This window comes from Anomaloglossus baeobatrachus, chromosome 2, assembly GCF_048569485.1.
Source record: "Anomaloglossus baeobatrachus isolate aAnoBae1 chromosome 2, aAnoBae1.hap1, whole genome shotgun sequence".
NCBI lineage: Eukaryota > Metazoa > Chordata > Amphibia > Anura > Aromobatidae > Anomaloglossus > Anomaloglossus baeobatrachus.
The window spans coordinates 522,479,873-522,494,644 of NC_134354.1; the positions used below are offsets into that span (position 1 = coordinate 522,479,873).

General features: G+C 47.2%; 1 protein-coding gene across 2 annotated transcripts in view; it reads right to left on the minus strand.

Moving 5' to 3' along the window:
- The window catches only part of LOC142290340 (uncharacterized), a 78,212-nt gene that overhangs the window by 26,022 nt on the left and 37,418 nt on the right, over window positions 1-14,772 (minus strand). For both annotated transcript variants that reach the window (XM_075334300.1, XM_075334301.1), the window contains one exon: window positions 1,208-1,238. In XM_075334300.1, coding sequence (XP_075190415.1) covers window positions 1,208-1,238 — 31 coding nt within the window. The remainder of the gene's footprint in view (window positions 1-1,207; window positions 1,239-14,772) is intronic.

Here is a 14,772-nt window from a genome sequence, read left to right on the forward strand (position 1 = left end):
TAATTCAACAGTTTAAGTTTACTAAAATTGAATGGTACACACTATGAATTTTGGTTACTGTCATCTTAACCAGTACAATACACAAGATAGTTTTAAAAATTAATGACTGATGATTTTTGGACATCACAAAATCACATGGACAGTTAGATACAGTGCCATTTCTTCATGCTGTGAAATTGAATTATTAGTATTCGCTCTATAATCCCTTAAATAGGTTAAAGGTGTGGTTCACTACTCTGAAATAGTAGCAACATCCCTGTAAAACTGTTAGGGAAGGCTTTTTCTAAATACCTACATCAGCCAATTCAGGTTCTGAGCTGCGCTATCACGGTCTGCTCATCCCCATGAAGTGACCCCCCCCCAGGCTCTGTGACCTCTGGGATCCTGTTATGTCAGGTCAACTGGAAGTTGACGTGACATCACCGGATGAGCAGTGAAACGCCCCCCACAGCCCAGATGTGGGCAGGCTGCGGTGATGTCAGGTCAACTGGAAAAGCCTTCTCTATCAGTTTTACAGAGATGTGGCCACTACTGCAGAGTAGTGAACTAGCTCTTTAGAGAATATCAAATAGAAGTATAAATTTATGGAGATTGAGCTGTCATTATAACTTTCTGAAAGGAGCTGTTGAGTTATCATAAGTAACTGTGATAGCAGTGGATCTGAACAGGAAACAAGTTTTCAGATCTGACCACTGACAAAAAACCCCCCAACAAAACAACATCACAGGTCTGGAGTTACTTTAAAAAGGGACAATGCACTAAGTATAATATTGCTCATGTATCCTAAACATAGGTTGTCAATATATATCAGTGAGGGACAGACCAGTTTGTAGTGTTGGGTGTTGGTAATAGGCGGATATAAACAGTATATAGAGCCAAAGTAACAAATACAATTTCTAAAAGCCAAGTTGCAGTACATATTAAAGAAATAGTATAGAAAAGCCACCACATAGTAATTGGAGCTGTGCTGTTCCAGCTCCATACACTGCTTACATCCGGATGTTGCATTAAGAGCAAATATTATTATTATAATCATTAACAGTACAAAACAGACTGGTATAGGAGGAGAGAGGACCCTGCCCGCGAGGGCTCACAGTCTACAGGGAATGGGTGATGGTACAATAGCAAATAGCCGTGATGTAGAACTTGCCCTAAATTCTTAGGTTTATGGAACAAAAATAAATAAAAAAAGAAAAATAATCATTACCACTGATTTTGTCATCGACAACTTCTGATTTCTTGGAAAAAAATAAATAAATAAAAAACACAAGTTACAAAAACAAGTTATGAAAGAGACATTGTAGAAAGTTAGAGTATTATATACTTTTAAAACAGGTTTATCACATACTGATCAGGTAGCTAAACGTCCATTTACACACAGCAACTACATATATTTCCCATTGTTTGTATGGCATCAACATTCTGCAGCTGTGCACAGTGTTTTAACTCACACCGGTCTCAAATTACCTCATAATACAGGAAAACTTAACGGGAAGCAAATTAACCCACCAACATAGTTTTGGGGTGCCTGGAAGAAATACATGCAGATCCCTAATAAATGTCGCCCTTGGTTGGATGCAGACCGTATTAGTGCAAGGTCACATTATGAACTACTAGGGCACAGAGCCGCTGCTGACTACTTTTACAATTTACATACTACGATTCAGCGAGAAATCAGAAGTAAATGGTCCTCCCCAAGTTGCATGGGTTGTCAGTGAGCCTTTTTTTCTTAATTGGCTGTAAGTTGCAAGAAGTGTATAAAGCATTATATTTTGCTTAACCCCTTCACGACCAAGCACATACATGTAAGTCCTAACTTATGAAGGGGTGATCCTCACCAGCTGCTGTGGTGAGGGCCCTGTGACATGACCACGGGGAGCTGCTGATTGCCATGGTAGCACAGGGTCACGTGAGGACTCCTGTCGCTCTCATGACTCACTTCCAGCTACAGCCAACAGAGCAGCAGCTGTAACGGAAGACAAGTATTTCTGCTGATCTGAGCTGTGCAGCTCTGATCAGGAAAAATGAATGAGTGGTGAGACTGCTGATCCTTATAGCTCCCTAGGGCAACTACAAAAAAAAAAACCCAAAACAAAACAAAAAAAAAGGTCAAATCACCCCCCATTTGCCCAATTGAGAATAAAAAGGGTTGAAAAAAAATAAAAATACACACACACACACACTTGGCATCGCAGTGTTCAGAAACGCCCAATGTATATAAAAAAAGAAAAAAAAAAAGAATTTTGTTTACTTACCGTAAATTCTTTTTCTTATAGTTCCATATTGGAAGACCCAGACATTGGGTGTATAGCTTCTGCCTCCGGAGGACACACAAAGTACTACACTAAAAAGTGTAGCTCCTCCCTCTGAGCCTATACACCCCCCGGAGAACCAGATCTAGCCAGTTTAGTGCAAAAGCTGAAGGAGAATAGCCACCCACAAGTAAAAACAGAGCAAAAACCGGAACAACCGGAGACTCTGTCCACGACAACAGCCGGTGAAAACACGCGGAACAAGAAACTGCTAACAGGCAACAGGGAGGGTGCTGGGTCTCCCAATATGGAACTATAAGAAAAAGAATTTACGGTAAGTAAACAAAATTCTCTTTTTCTGTATCGTTCCTATGGGAGACCCAGACATTGGGACGTCTCAAAGCAGTCCATGGGTGGGAATAAACAGAAAAACTGAGAAGTAGGCAGAGCCTAACTTCACAAATGGGCGACAGCCGCCTGAAGGATGCGTCTGCCCAAGCTCGCATCTGCCGAAGCATGAGCATGCACTTGGTAGTGCTTTGAAAAGGTATGCAGGCTAGTCCAAGTGGCAGCCTGACAGACTTGCTGAGCCGTAGCCTGGTGCCTGAAAGCCCAAGAGGCACCGACAGCTCTGGTCGAGTGTGCCTTGATCCCCGGCGGGGGAGGCACCTGAGAACACTGGTAGGCATCCGAAATGGTCGACCTAATCCAACGGGCTAAGGTCGGCTTAGAAGCAGAGAGAGGCCCTTACGCCGACCTGTGGTTGGCACAAAAAGAGAGGTGCACCGCCTAAGAGCAGCGGTGCGAGACACATAGATCCGGAGCGCCCGCACCAGATCCAGAGTATGCAACGCTTATTCAAAGCGATGAACAGGAGCCGGACAAAAAGGAAGGCAGGGTAATGTCCTGGTTAAGGTGGAAAGGAGAAACCACCTTAGGGAGAAAGTCCGGAGTCGGACAGAGAACCACCTTGTCTTGATGAAAAACCAAAAAAGGTGACTCCGAAGAGAGCGCAGCCAAATCAGAGACTCTCCTGAGGGAAGTTATGGCCACTAGAAAGACCACTTTCTGTGAAAGACAAAACAAAGAAACCTCCCTAGAAGGCTCAAAGGGGGGTTTCTGCAAGGCAGTGAGGACCAAATTGAGGTCCCAGGGATCCAAGGGGCGCCGGTAAGGCGGAATGATGTGAGACGCGCCTTGCATGAAGGTGCGGGCCTGAGCCAGCCGGGCGATACGCCGCTGGAACAGCACTGACAGAGCCGAGACTTGTCCCTTGAGAGAATTGAGGGACAGTCCTAGCTGCAGACCGGACTGTAAAAAGGACAGAAGGGTCGGCAAGGAAAAAGGCCAAGGAGCATGGCCGGAAGAGCGACACCAGGACAGGAAAATTTTCCAAGTCCTGTAATAGATCTTGGCCGAGGAAGACTTCCGGGCCCGAGTCATAGTGGAAATGACTTCAGGAGGAATACCAGAAGCCGTCAAGATCCAGGACTCAAGAGCCACGCCGTCAATCTGAGAGCCGCAGAATTCTGGCGGAAAAACGGACCTTGTGAGAGGTCTGGACGGTCCGGAAGATGCCACGGCACCTCTACGGACAGATGGAGCAGGTCTGGGTACCAAGCTCGCCTGGGCCAGTCCGGAGCAATGAGGATGACCCGACGGCCCTCCATTCTGATCTTGCACAGGACTCTGGGCAAGAGAGCTAGAGGGGGAAACACGTAGGACAGACGAAACTGGGACCAGTCTTGAACCAGAGCGTCCGCTGCGAAGGCCTGAGGATCGTGGGAGCGAGCCACGTAAATCGGAACCTTGTTGTTGTGACGGGATGCCATTAGGTCCACGTCCGGAGTGCCCCACTTGCGGCAGATTGACTGAAACACTGCCAGATGCAGGGACCACTCGCCACTGTCCACGGTTTGACGGCTGAGATAATCTGCCTCCCAGTTTTCCACGCCTGGGATGTGGACTGCGGATATGGTGGACTTGGAGTCCTCCGTCCACTGAAGGATACGTTGTACCTCCAACATTGTCAGGCGGCTGCGTGTCCCGCCTTGGTGATTGATGTAGGCAACCGCTGTCGCGTTGTCTGACTGGACTCGGATGTGCTTGCCCGCCAATAGGTGGTGAAAAGCTAGGAGAGCCAGGAGCACGGCTCTGGTTTCCAGCACATTGATCGAGAGGGCTGACTCGGACGGAGTCCAAGTGCCCTGTGCTCGGTGGTGGAGACATACCGCTCCCCAGCCGGATAGACTGGCATCCGTGGTGAGGACCACCCAGGCCCAGGACGGAGCCAGGAAGGAGAGTCCCTGAGACAGAGAGAGGGGCCGAAGCCACCACTGAAGAGAGCTCCTGGTCTGTGGCGACAGAGCCACTAACCTGTGCAAGGAGGAAGGCCGCTTGTCCCAACAGTGGAGAATGTCCAGCTGCAGAGGATGCAGATGGAACTGGGCAAAGGGAACAGCCTCCATTGACGCCACCATCTGACCCAGCACCTGCATCAGGTGCCTGATGGAATAACGGCGGGACCTCAGCAGAGAGCGCACCGCCAGTTGGAGGGACTGCTGTTTGATCAAGGGCAACTTCACAAGTGCCAGCGGAGTCTCGAACTGCATCCCTAGGTACGGGAGACTCTGGGTCGGAGTCAGAGTGGATTTGGGCAGATTGACCAGCCACCCGAATTGGGCTAGAGTGGCGAGAGTGAGCGAGACACTCCGCTGACAGTCTGCGCTGGATGAAGCCTTGACTAGAAGGTCGTCCAGGTAAGGAATCACTGCCAACCCCTGGAGGTGCAGAACCGCAACCACTGCTGCCATGACCTTGGTGAATACCCGAGGGGCCGTGGCTAACCTGAAGGGGAGAGCCACGAATTGGAAATGTTCCTCTCCGATTGCAAAACGTAGCCAACGCTGGTGAGAAACTGCAATTGGCACATGCAGATAGGCATCTCTGATGTCGATGGATGCCAGGAAATCCCCTTGGGTCATTGAGGCAATGACTGATCGCAGAGACTCCATGCGAAAATGTCGCACCTGAACATGCTTGTTGAGAAGCTTGAGATCCAGGATGGGCCGGAAGGAACCGTCCTTTTTGGGGACTAGGAAGAAGTTTGAGTAGAAACCTCTGAACCGTTCCCGGGCGGGAACCGGTACAATTACACCGTTGGCCTGCAAGGATGCCACGGCCTGAGAGAAGGCGGCGGCCTTGGAACAGGGGGGAGTTGACAGAAAAAATCTGTTTGGCGGGCTGGAAGAGAATTCTATCCTGTAGCCGTGGGAGATGATATCCCCCACCCACTGATCGGAGACGTGTTGAAGCCACGCGTCGCCAAAGTGGGAGAGCCTGCCACCGACTAAGGACGTTGCTGGCGCGGACAGATAGTTAAGAGGAGGCTGCCTTAGTGGCAGCAGCTCCTGCGGTCTTCTGTGGACGCGCCTTTGTGCGCCAGTTGGATTTTTGGTCCTTGGCTGAGTTAGTGGACGAGGCCGAGGGCTTAGAGGACGACCAGTTGGAGGAACGAAAGGAACGAAACCTCGACTGGTTCCTACCCTGGACAGGTTTCCTGGTTTTGGTTTGTGGCATGGAAGTACTCTTCCCGCCAGTAGCTTGCTTAATAATTTCATCCAGTTGTTCACCGAATAGCCTGGACCCAGCAAAAGGGAGCCCAGCAAGGTACTTCTTTGAAGAAGCATCTGCCTTCCACTCTCGAAGCCACAAGATCCTGCGGATAGCGAGGGAATTAGCCGAAGCCACCGCAGTGCGGTGAGAAGCCTCCAGCATGGCAGACATGGCAAAGGATGAAAAAGCTGAAGCTTGAGAAGTTAAGGCAACCATTTCGGGCATAGATTCCCTGGCGAGGGAATGCATCTCCTCTAGAGAAGCAGAGATGGCTTTGAGAGCCCACACTGCTGCAAAAGATGGGGAGAACGAGGCCCCTGCCGCCTCATATACAGATTTGGCCAGAAGGTCAACCTGGCGGTCAGTGGAATCCTTAAGAGAGGTTCCATCAGCCACTGATACCACGGTCCGGGCTGAGAGTCTAGACACCGGGGGGTCTACCTTTGGTTTATGAGCCCACTCCTTGACCACCTCAGGTGGAAAGGGAAAACGGTCATCAGAACCACGCTTTGGGAAGCGTTTGTCAGGACAAGCCCTAGGCTTGGTCACAGTGGCCTGAAAACTGGAGTGGTTAAAGAACACACTCTTTGTCCTCTTAGGCAAGGTAAACTGGTGCTTTTCTGCCAGAGAGGGTTGCTCCTCTGATACTGGCGGATTGAGGTCCAGTACAGAATTAATGGACGCAATCAAATCACTAACATCTGAGTCACTTTCGGACAGATCAATGGGGCACATGGAGGTAGCCTCTGAGCCCCCTGTAAAGGCATCCTCCTCGTCCCGCGAGTCAGCCTCTGAAACAGAGCCGCGGGACGAGGAAGGGGAGGGAGCCCTACGTCTCCTCTTAGGAGGACGGGGCCTGGGACCAGATTAAGAATCCTCTGTGAGCTCCGCTGAGAGAGCCCTAGCAGCAGAGGCACCCTGTGAAGGGGGCTGATGCATGTTCAGCAAAGTCCGGGACAGCTGTCCCATGGAGTCGGCAAAAGACTGGGAGATGGACCTAGATAAGGATTCTACCCAAGCCGGGGGTTCAGCCACAGGAGCCGGAGAGACCACTGTGGGTGCGATTCCAGGCTGAGGCATTGTCAGGTTAGAGCAGGCATCACAATGTGGATATGTGCTCGGATCAGGCAGCACGTGCTTACATGCAGTGCATACTGAATATAGCTTTGGAGCCTTGCTCCTCGTGTGAGACATGCTGCTGAAGTGGGGGCTCTGCCAGAGTGACCCCCAGAGAGTCTATACAGAGGCCCACAACCAGAGGTTGTGGCTTACCAGACCGCTGGAGCGGTGTTGTGTGCCCTCCAGATCCCGAAGCCTGGACCCCCAAGCACCTCAGCAGGGATGCTGCAGCCAGTGATGATCGCAGAGAAAACGCTGATAAAATGGCGCCGGAGCGAGGAGAGGGGGCGGGACCTACTCTGAGAGCGGGATCTGGAGGGCCAAAGAGACTTACAGGGATGGAGACATGTACTCAGTGAGGAGTGTCTCTCCCCTGTGCAGAACAGCCGCGGGGCGGAGCCGCACTGTCCCTCTACATGAATGACATGCGAGGGCAGTGAAACCAAAAGTAGGCCTCCGGCGCGCAGGCACCATCGGCGCGGTTCTCAGGCGACAGCCAGAGAACCGGCCGGAAATGTCAGAAAACTCACTCAGCACACTCTCCCACCATAATAAAGTACAGGGACCCCCCGAATATAAACGTCTCAGGTACTTAGCTTGCTGAGACGCAGGGTTCCAAGTCCCTGGGGATGAGTGCTCCGTCCAGCAGGATCCTGAAGGGCTGCGGATGGAGACCGGTCTCCTGCAAAGCATGGAGAACAGTGCTGGCTTCCACTTCAAGCCAGAGCCCGAGGGATGGTGAAGGAGCGCGGCACGTAAGGCTCCAGCCTTGGAATCAACCTTAACAGCACCGCCGACACAGTGGGGTGAGAAGGGACATGCCGGGGGTCCAGACTTGGACCCGCTTTTCTTCAAACTCTTTCCAAAAATGAAAAATCAGATGAGAATGCATGTGTGGATGTATGCCTCCTGAACACAAAGCAATGAACTGGCTAGATCTGGTTCTCCAGGGGGTGTATAGGCTCAGAGGGAGGAGCTACACTTTTTAGTGTAGTACTTTGTGTGTCCTCCGGAGGCAGAAGCTATACACCCAATGTCTGGGTCTCCCATAGGAACAATAAAGAAATAATAAATTAATCTGATCGGTAAATGGCGTAGCGGCAAAAAAAATTCCAAAACACCAAATTACGGTTTTTGTTGTCGCAAATTTTACGCAAATAACAATATCAGGCAATCAAAACTTAGCATCTGCGTAAAAATGGTATCATTAAAAACCTCGGCTTGAGATGCAAAAAATAAGCAGTAACAGCCATAGATTCCGAAAAATGAGAACCCTACGGGTCACGGAAAACGGTGCAGAAAGTGTTCCACTTTTTTAGGACAAACTTCAGAAAGTGATCAGTACTTGTAACGAGCAGCCGGAGGCTCGGATGGGCGCAACTCGAGTACCAGAGTATAATGGAAGTCAATGGGGAAGAATTCCTGGAAAAATACTTGACCTCCATTATACACTGGTACTCGAGTCCTGCCCATCCAAGCGTCCAATTGCTCGTTACAAGTACCAAGCACAGTAGGACTTACTCATCCCTAGCTCTGACCATTGGGGTTCTTAAAATTCTAATTCCCCACTTTTTAATAAATTACAAATAATTTTTATTTCTAAATATAAATTAAAAAACAAAACATTAGTTAAAAATGTGTGTGTTGCTGTTGGGGCCATAGGTTTTCAATTTATTAAGAAAAGTTGCCGATATATATCACTTCCTTGTCCATGTATATCACACGGCTTGTCTCTAAAACAGAGAGCAGTGTGATACTGATGGACTGTGACGTATTGCAGAGTGGCAGTTAAAACACTTTACAACCGCCCACTGTAGATAAACGTCGGCACTTGCTGGGCTCAGTGCAAGGCCAATGTTTTTCTTCAGTCAGTGGAGAGTACTGTGACCCCCAGGTCCCGCAATTGTTGCGCTTCCGGCAGGGCCGCCACCAGGATTTTCAGAATACCATATTGGCCCCCTTGAGACTCTGCCGAGGCTCCACCCCAGTTCCGCCTCCACCCCTCAAACCTTCCACAGTTCCGACTCCCACGGCCACTCTTGGAAAAACTTCACTCCTGCACTACATACTCACCAATCACACATTAACAGTTTACATCAAACACACACCATCTGCTGGCTGAAAAAAAAAAAAAAATATAAAAAAAGAAATATAAAACACACACACACACACACACACACACACACACACACACACACACACACACACACACACACACATATATATATATATAACGCTTAAAAGTTGCTCCAGAAAATGAAGTATTTCCCTCAAACATGATAACACGACCTCTACATTGCCCCTGTATATACAATATCCCCCCCCCCCACACACACAGCCCCTCTATATAACATCACCCAATACACCCTGCCCCTCTGTATAATCCCCCCCAAACACACATCCCACCCCTCTGTATAACATCCACCCATAGACACTGCCCCACTGTATAAATATCCCCCACACACTGCTCCTCGCAACACTTTGTTAAGTAGTGGGCATCACAGGGTAATGAATGTAAACAGGGTGTGGTGGGGAGGGGTGCTAACAAAAACTATGCAACAAAAAACCAAACAAAAAGGAATTAGAACATGAGAAAAAAAAACCTGCATAGAAAAAAAAAAAAAAAAAAAAAAAAATCTACACACCCAGCAGTTTATATATAAACATGGCTTTTATGGATATAAAACATAAAGCCAAATTTATATATAAACTAGCTGTAGAACCTGACTCCCTTGATGTCCCTTTCGCTATCTGTCTCCCTGTTTCTCCCTATCCATCTCGGTCTGTCTCTCTTATTTGTTTCTACATCGAAATGATATTAATTGACACATAAGCTGTATTATACAATGAAGAATGTCCTTCGTTGCCTATAGCAAATAATCAGAGCCATTAATGACCTATACCAAAATAGAAGTAGAACTGCGCGTGTCTCTTTATGGGCATGTCTGTCTGTCTGTCTGTCTCTGTGTCTGTGTGTGTCTGTCTTTCTCCGTCCATAATAACATATCCGTTAACAGCTTCATTGATTTTAATGTAAGCAGGTTTTTTGGCAAACTAAAGCGTGAGGTTAACTTTTCCCCTCAAAACATAGTCTACTGTATGACGTTTCCTGAGTCACATAAGGTGGCTATGCAAAATTTTGTGATTGTTAACGGTGCGGATTCCTTTAGCGGACATGCATATATGTCTCCATCCTGGTACACCTGTTCATATGCAGGGCCACTCCTGGTATATACAGTCATATGAAAAAGTTTGGGCACCCCTATTAATGTTAACCTTTTTTCTTTATAACAATTTGGGTTTTTGCAACAGCTATTTCAGTTTTATATCTAATAACTGATGGACTCAGTAATATTTCAGGATTGAAATGAAGTTTATTGTACTAACAGAAAATGTGCAATCCGAATTTAAACATAATTTGACGAGTGCAAAAGTATGGGCACCTCAACATAAATGTGAAATAGCTGTTGCAAAAACCCAAATTGTTATAAAGAAAAAAGGTTAACATTAACAGGGGTGCCCAAACTTTTTCATATGACTGTATGATAACCTCCTGGGACCATCATAGTATATGTGTCCCCATCCTGGTTTATATGCCCTCCACCTGGTAAATATGGCCCGGTTCGGTCTCAAAAAAAAAAAAAAAAAAAAAAATGTTCTCACCTTCCCCAGCTCTCACATTGCGCAAGGTCCTCCCTGCACTGTAATGCATTTCAGTTGGCTGTATGTCCTCGGCCGCACAGCCAGATAAGCAGGAAGGGGGTCGGCGGGGGCACCTCCACCATTCCTCTTCAGATCCTCCATGGGGTGCTTACTATTGCCCGCCACATCCTTGCCACCTCTGCGTTGCCAGCAGCAATGTGATGAAGTCGTAGCGTGATGACCTCTCTCCTCCCCCCCCCCAATAGACAAGAAAGGGTAGAAATGCCAAAAATGGTACTAAATAGAAACGTCAAGTAGCCCCACAAAAAAACAAATACCTCATATGACTATGCTGCCACAAATCTAAAAAAAATGATAGCTCTCAATATACAGTATGTTGATGCAATTTTTTTTTTTTTTTTTTTTAAACGGCATTTTTATTGTGATAGCAGGCAAAACACAAACTAAAACAAAACTATATAAATCTGGTATTGCTGTAATCGCACCGCCCTGAAGAATAGAACCATCAAATAACTTATACTGCATGGTAAACAGTGTAAAAAATAAAATAAATAAATGTGATTCTTCAGCTGCTCTTGATTTATTCTTCCTCCCAAAGTTCACAGTACAGCATGGTTCACATTTGTCCTGTGCTCTACGCTGAGCGCTTACGCCAGGGTTTACATGTAAATCTCTGAAATAAGACTAAACCCTGACAAAAGATTCTCTATAATGAGGCAGTGGGAGTCATTTTGAACTGTCTGCCTATGATCCGCAGTGTCCATCTTTTCAGTGGTGCATAAAAGTGCCGTCAATCAGCTTTATGACTTTCTGAAAATGACTCCTCAACAGGGGCCAGACAGGAGTGCAGAATATCTCTCTGCTGCCTCATTATAGTGATTTGATCACTACGGATTGGTAGCTGAATCACATCATGTGGAGATTTAAATGGAAACCGCAATGTAAGTGCGCAGCGTTGAGCACTTGATAAATGTAATAAAACATTTTATGTAAAAGTGTTCCCAATAGAAACTTCAACTCAATCCATAAAAAAACAAAAAAAAAAAAAGAAAAAAAAAAAAAAAGGCCCCCATCAGGTCTATTATAGGTCAATGGAAATATAGGGGTTTTTCACATTATTGGTAACACAAAGGCTCTGAAAAGGCACTATGGTTTCTCGCCCCACAAAAACCTGCACTCAAATCCAAATGCCTCCCTCCTTCTGAGCCCCACAGTGTTCCTATACGACATTTAACGTCCATGTTTGCCATTATTGTAGTGAGAAGATGCCGCTTAATCTACAAGGTATGTGTCTCTAGAAGCACGAGCTGGGTACAATGTACAGGCACTACAATGTAGGGCCACTACAATGGCAAATTTGCAATTTTCACTGAGTAACTTCTACTGCATATTTGTTTCTAGAAAACGTCCATGGAGTCAAAATCATCACTACACCTTCATAGAAATTCCCACATGGATGTAGTTTCCAAAATGGGGGTCACTTGAGGGGGATCCTGCTCTTCTGGCACTGAGGGGGCTCTGTATACAAAGTATTAAATCCGAGCAAAATCTGTGCTCCAAGAGTGCTTCTTCCCTTCCGAGCCTCACCATGTGGCTAAGCAGTACCGTACTGCCACTGGTGGGGTAGTTATAACAAGAGGACTAAAAAAGGGAAAACGTAGTCTTGGTCATGTCAGGACCACAAAAATAAAAAAAAAAAAACGTCAAAAACTAACTCCTTGCAATATATATATATATTTTTTTTATTAAATATCATTACAGCATGAAGTTAAAATACAACATCAGAACACAGTTCTAATAAACAGGTTTTTACAGGGAATCCCTGAAGGCAATTTACAGAGGGCCAGCAAACCACACATGGCAAAAGATGGAAAATGTGTGATGATCAACAACACAATTGATAATATTATATATAATGCAATAAATTAACATAATTATAGGGTAGTAATAGAAGACCACATAAATCCCATATATAAATCATGGATTTCAGTGTGTACATTAAATAATCTAGTTTAATTCTAGAGTGCAACTCTCACTCAAACCAGGGCTTCCAATTAGGAGTGCTCATCACAGTATATTACTACAAATACATAGGTAATATATAGCCAAATCTACAACACATTGATCACTCACCCATGGTGGTTTTAGAATGCCCAAGAAAAACGTGCCACATGGGAGAGTAAAGCGGGCTTTACACGCTACATCAAATCTATGTCACGTCGTAAGTGACGCACATCCGGCATCGTTAGTGTTGTTGTAGCGTGTGACAGCTCTGTGCGATTGAAGGTAAAACCAGTCATCGCATACATGTCGTTCATTTCCTTAAAATTGCACGTCGGGTTGTTCAATGTTCCTGAGGCAGCACACATCGCAGTGTGTGACACCCCGGGAATGATGAACAGATCTTACCTGCGTCCCGCGGCTCCCGCCAGCAATGCGGAAGGAAGGAGGTGGGCGGGATGTTTACGTCCCGCTCATCTCCGCTTCTATTGGCCGGCTGCGGTGTGATGTCGCTGTGACACCGAACGTCCCCTCCCACTCCAGGAAGTGGATGTTCGCCGCCCACATTGAGGTCGTAGGGAAGGGTAAGTACGTGTGACGGCAAATAATCGTTTGTGTGACACGGGCAACAAATTGAACGTGCCGCACATACGATGGGGGCGGGTACGATCGCATACGATATCGTATGTGATATCGTAAGGTGTAAAGCAGGCTTTAGATCCTTGGGGTGGCACATTGGTCCCAGGACTAGGAGGTCTATCTCATCCGGCAGTATCCAAGGGTCTGACATTGCCAGTCTTTGGAGCCAATAGAAACAGGCTCTTTTTGGCCAGAAAGGAGCTAAGAGAATAACGAGGGCTTTGTATTCCTGAGCACTGCCGGAAGAAGAACCAGGGGTGGAAAGGCATATAGAAGACCCTGTGACCACGTGATCTGCATTGTATCTATTGTCATGGGATGATCCCTGGCCGATTTTATCGCAGTTAGTTCTCTGAAGTTTAAGGACTGAGTCCTCACATGATCGTCCCATAGTCCTTGTAACAGGTAAGTTCTTAGGTGAGCTCCCCAGTCTAAAGGGGGTGTTACACGCAGCGATATCGCTCGTAAAAGCACCCGCCCCCGTCGTTTGTGCGTCACGGGCAAATCGCTGCCTGTGGCACAAAAAATCGTTTGGAGCAGTCACGCGTACTTACCTACCTACCGATGTAGCTGTTGCCGGCGAACCTCCTCCTTTCTAATGGGGCGGTTGGTGCGGTGTCACTAAGCGGCTACCTAATAGAAGCAGAGGGGCGGAGATGAGCGGAACATAACATCCCGCCCATCTCCTTCCTTCCGCATTGCCGACGGCCGCAGGTAAGCTGTACTTCGTCGTTCCCGAAGTGTCACACGTAGCGATGTATGCTGCCTCGGGAACGACGAACAACCTGCGAGCTCAACAAGCAACGATTTTTTGAAACGGAACGACGTGTTAACGATGGACGATAAGGTAAGTATTTTCCATCGTTAACAGTCGCTCCTTGCGGTCAAACGCAACGACGTCGTTAACGATGCCGGATGTCCGTCATGGAATCCGTGACCCCGGCGATATATATCGTTAGATACGTTGTTGCGTGTAACGGAGCCTTTAGTGACCTGCATCTGTTGTGAGGATATCAGTGATGTTGCGACAAAATTACACGCCTGCGGACAGACGAGTTAAGTCCTGCCACCAGGACAGGGAAAGCAACACCTTTGGATCCAAGCGGATTCTCATATTCAAGCAGCTTCCTGGCTGTTGCTGTCAGGTGAGGACCTCCATCTGAAGGGATCTCATATGTATCTGAGCCCAAGGAACCGCGGGGATGCAGGATGAGAGGGACCCCACAAGAGACATAGCCTGTCTGAGGGTCATGACTGGTTTTTCAAATCGCCAAGGTGACCAGGGATTGGGACCTGAGTATCTGCTCCTTCGGGAGAAGAGACTTCTGAGCAACTGAATTCAGGATCAGCCCCAAGAAAGACCATCACTGTTGAGGTTGTATTCTAGATTTTTCCTGATTTATGATCCACCCTAAGTGCTCTAGGATGGAGATCACTATTCTTTTCTCTCCCCGTCATATGTTACAATAAAATACCCCCGAGG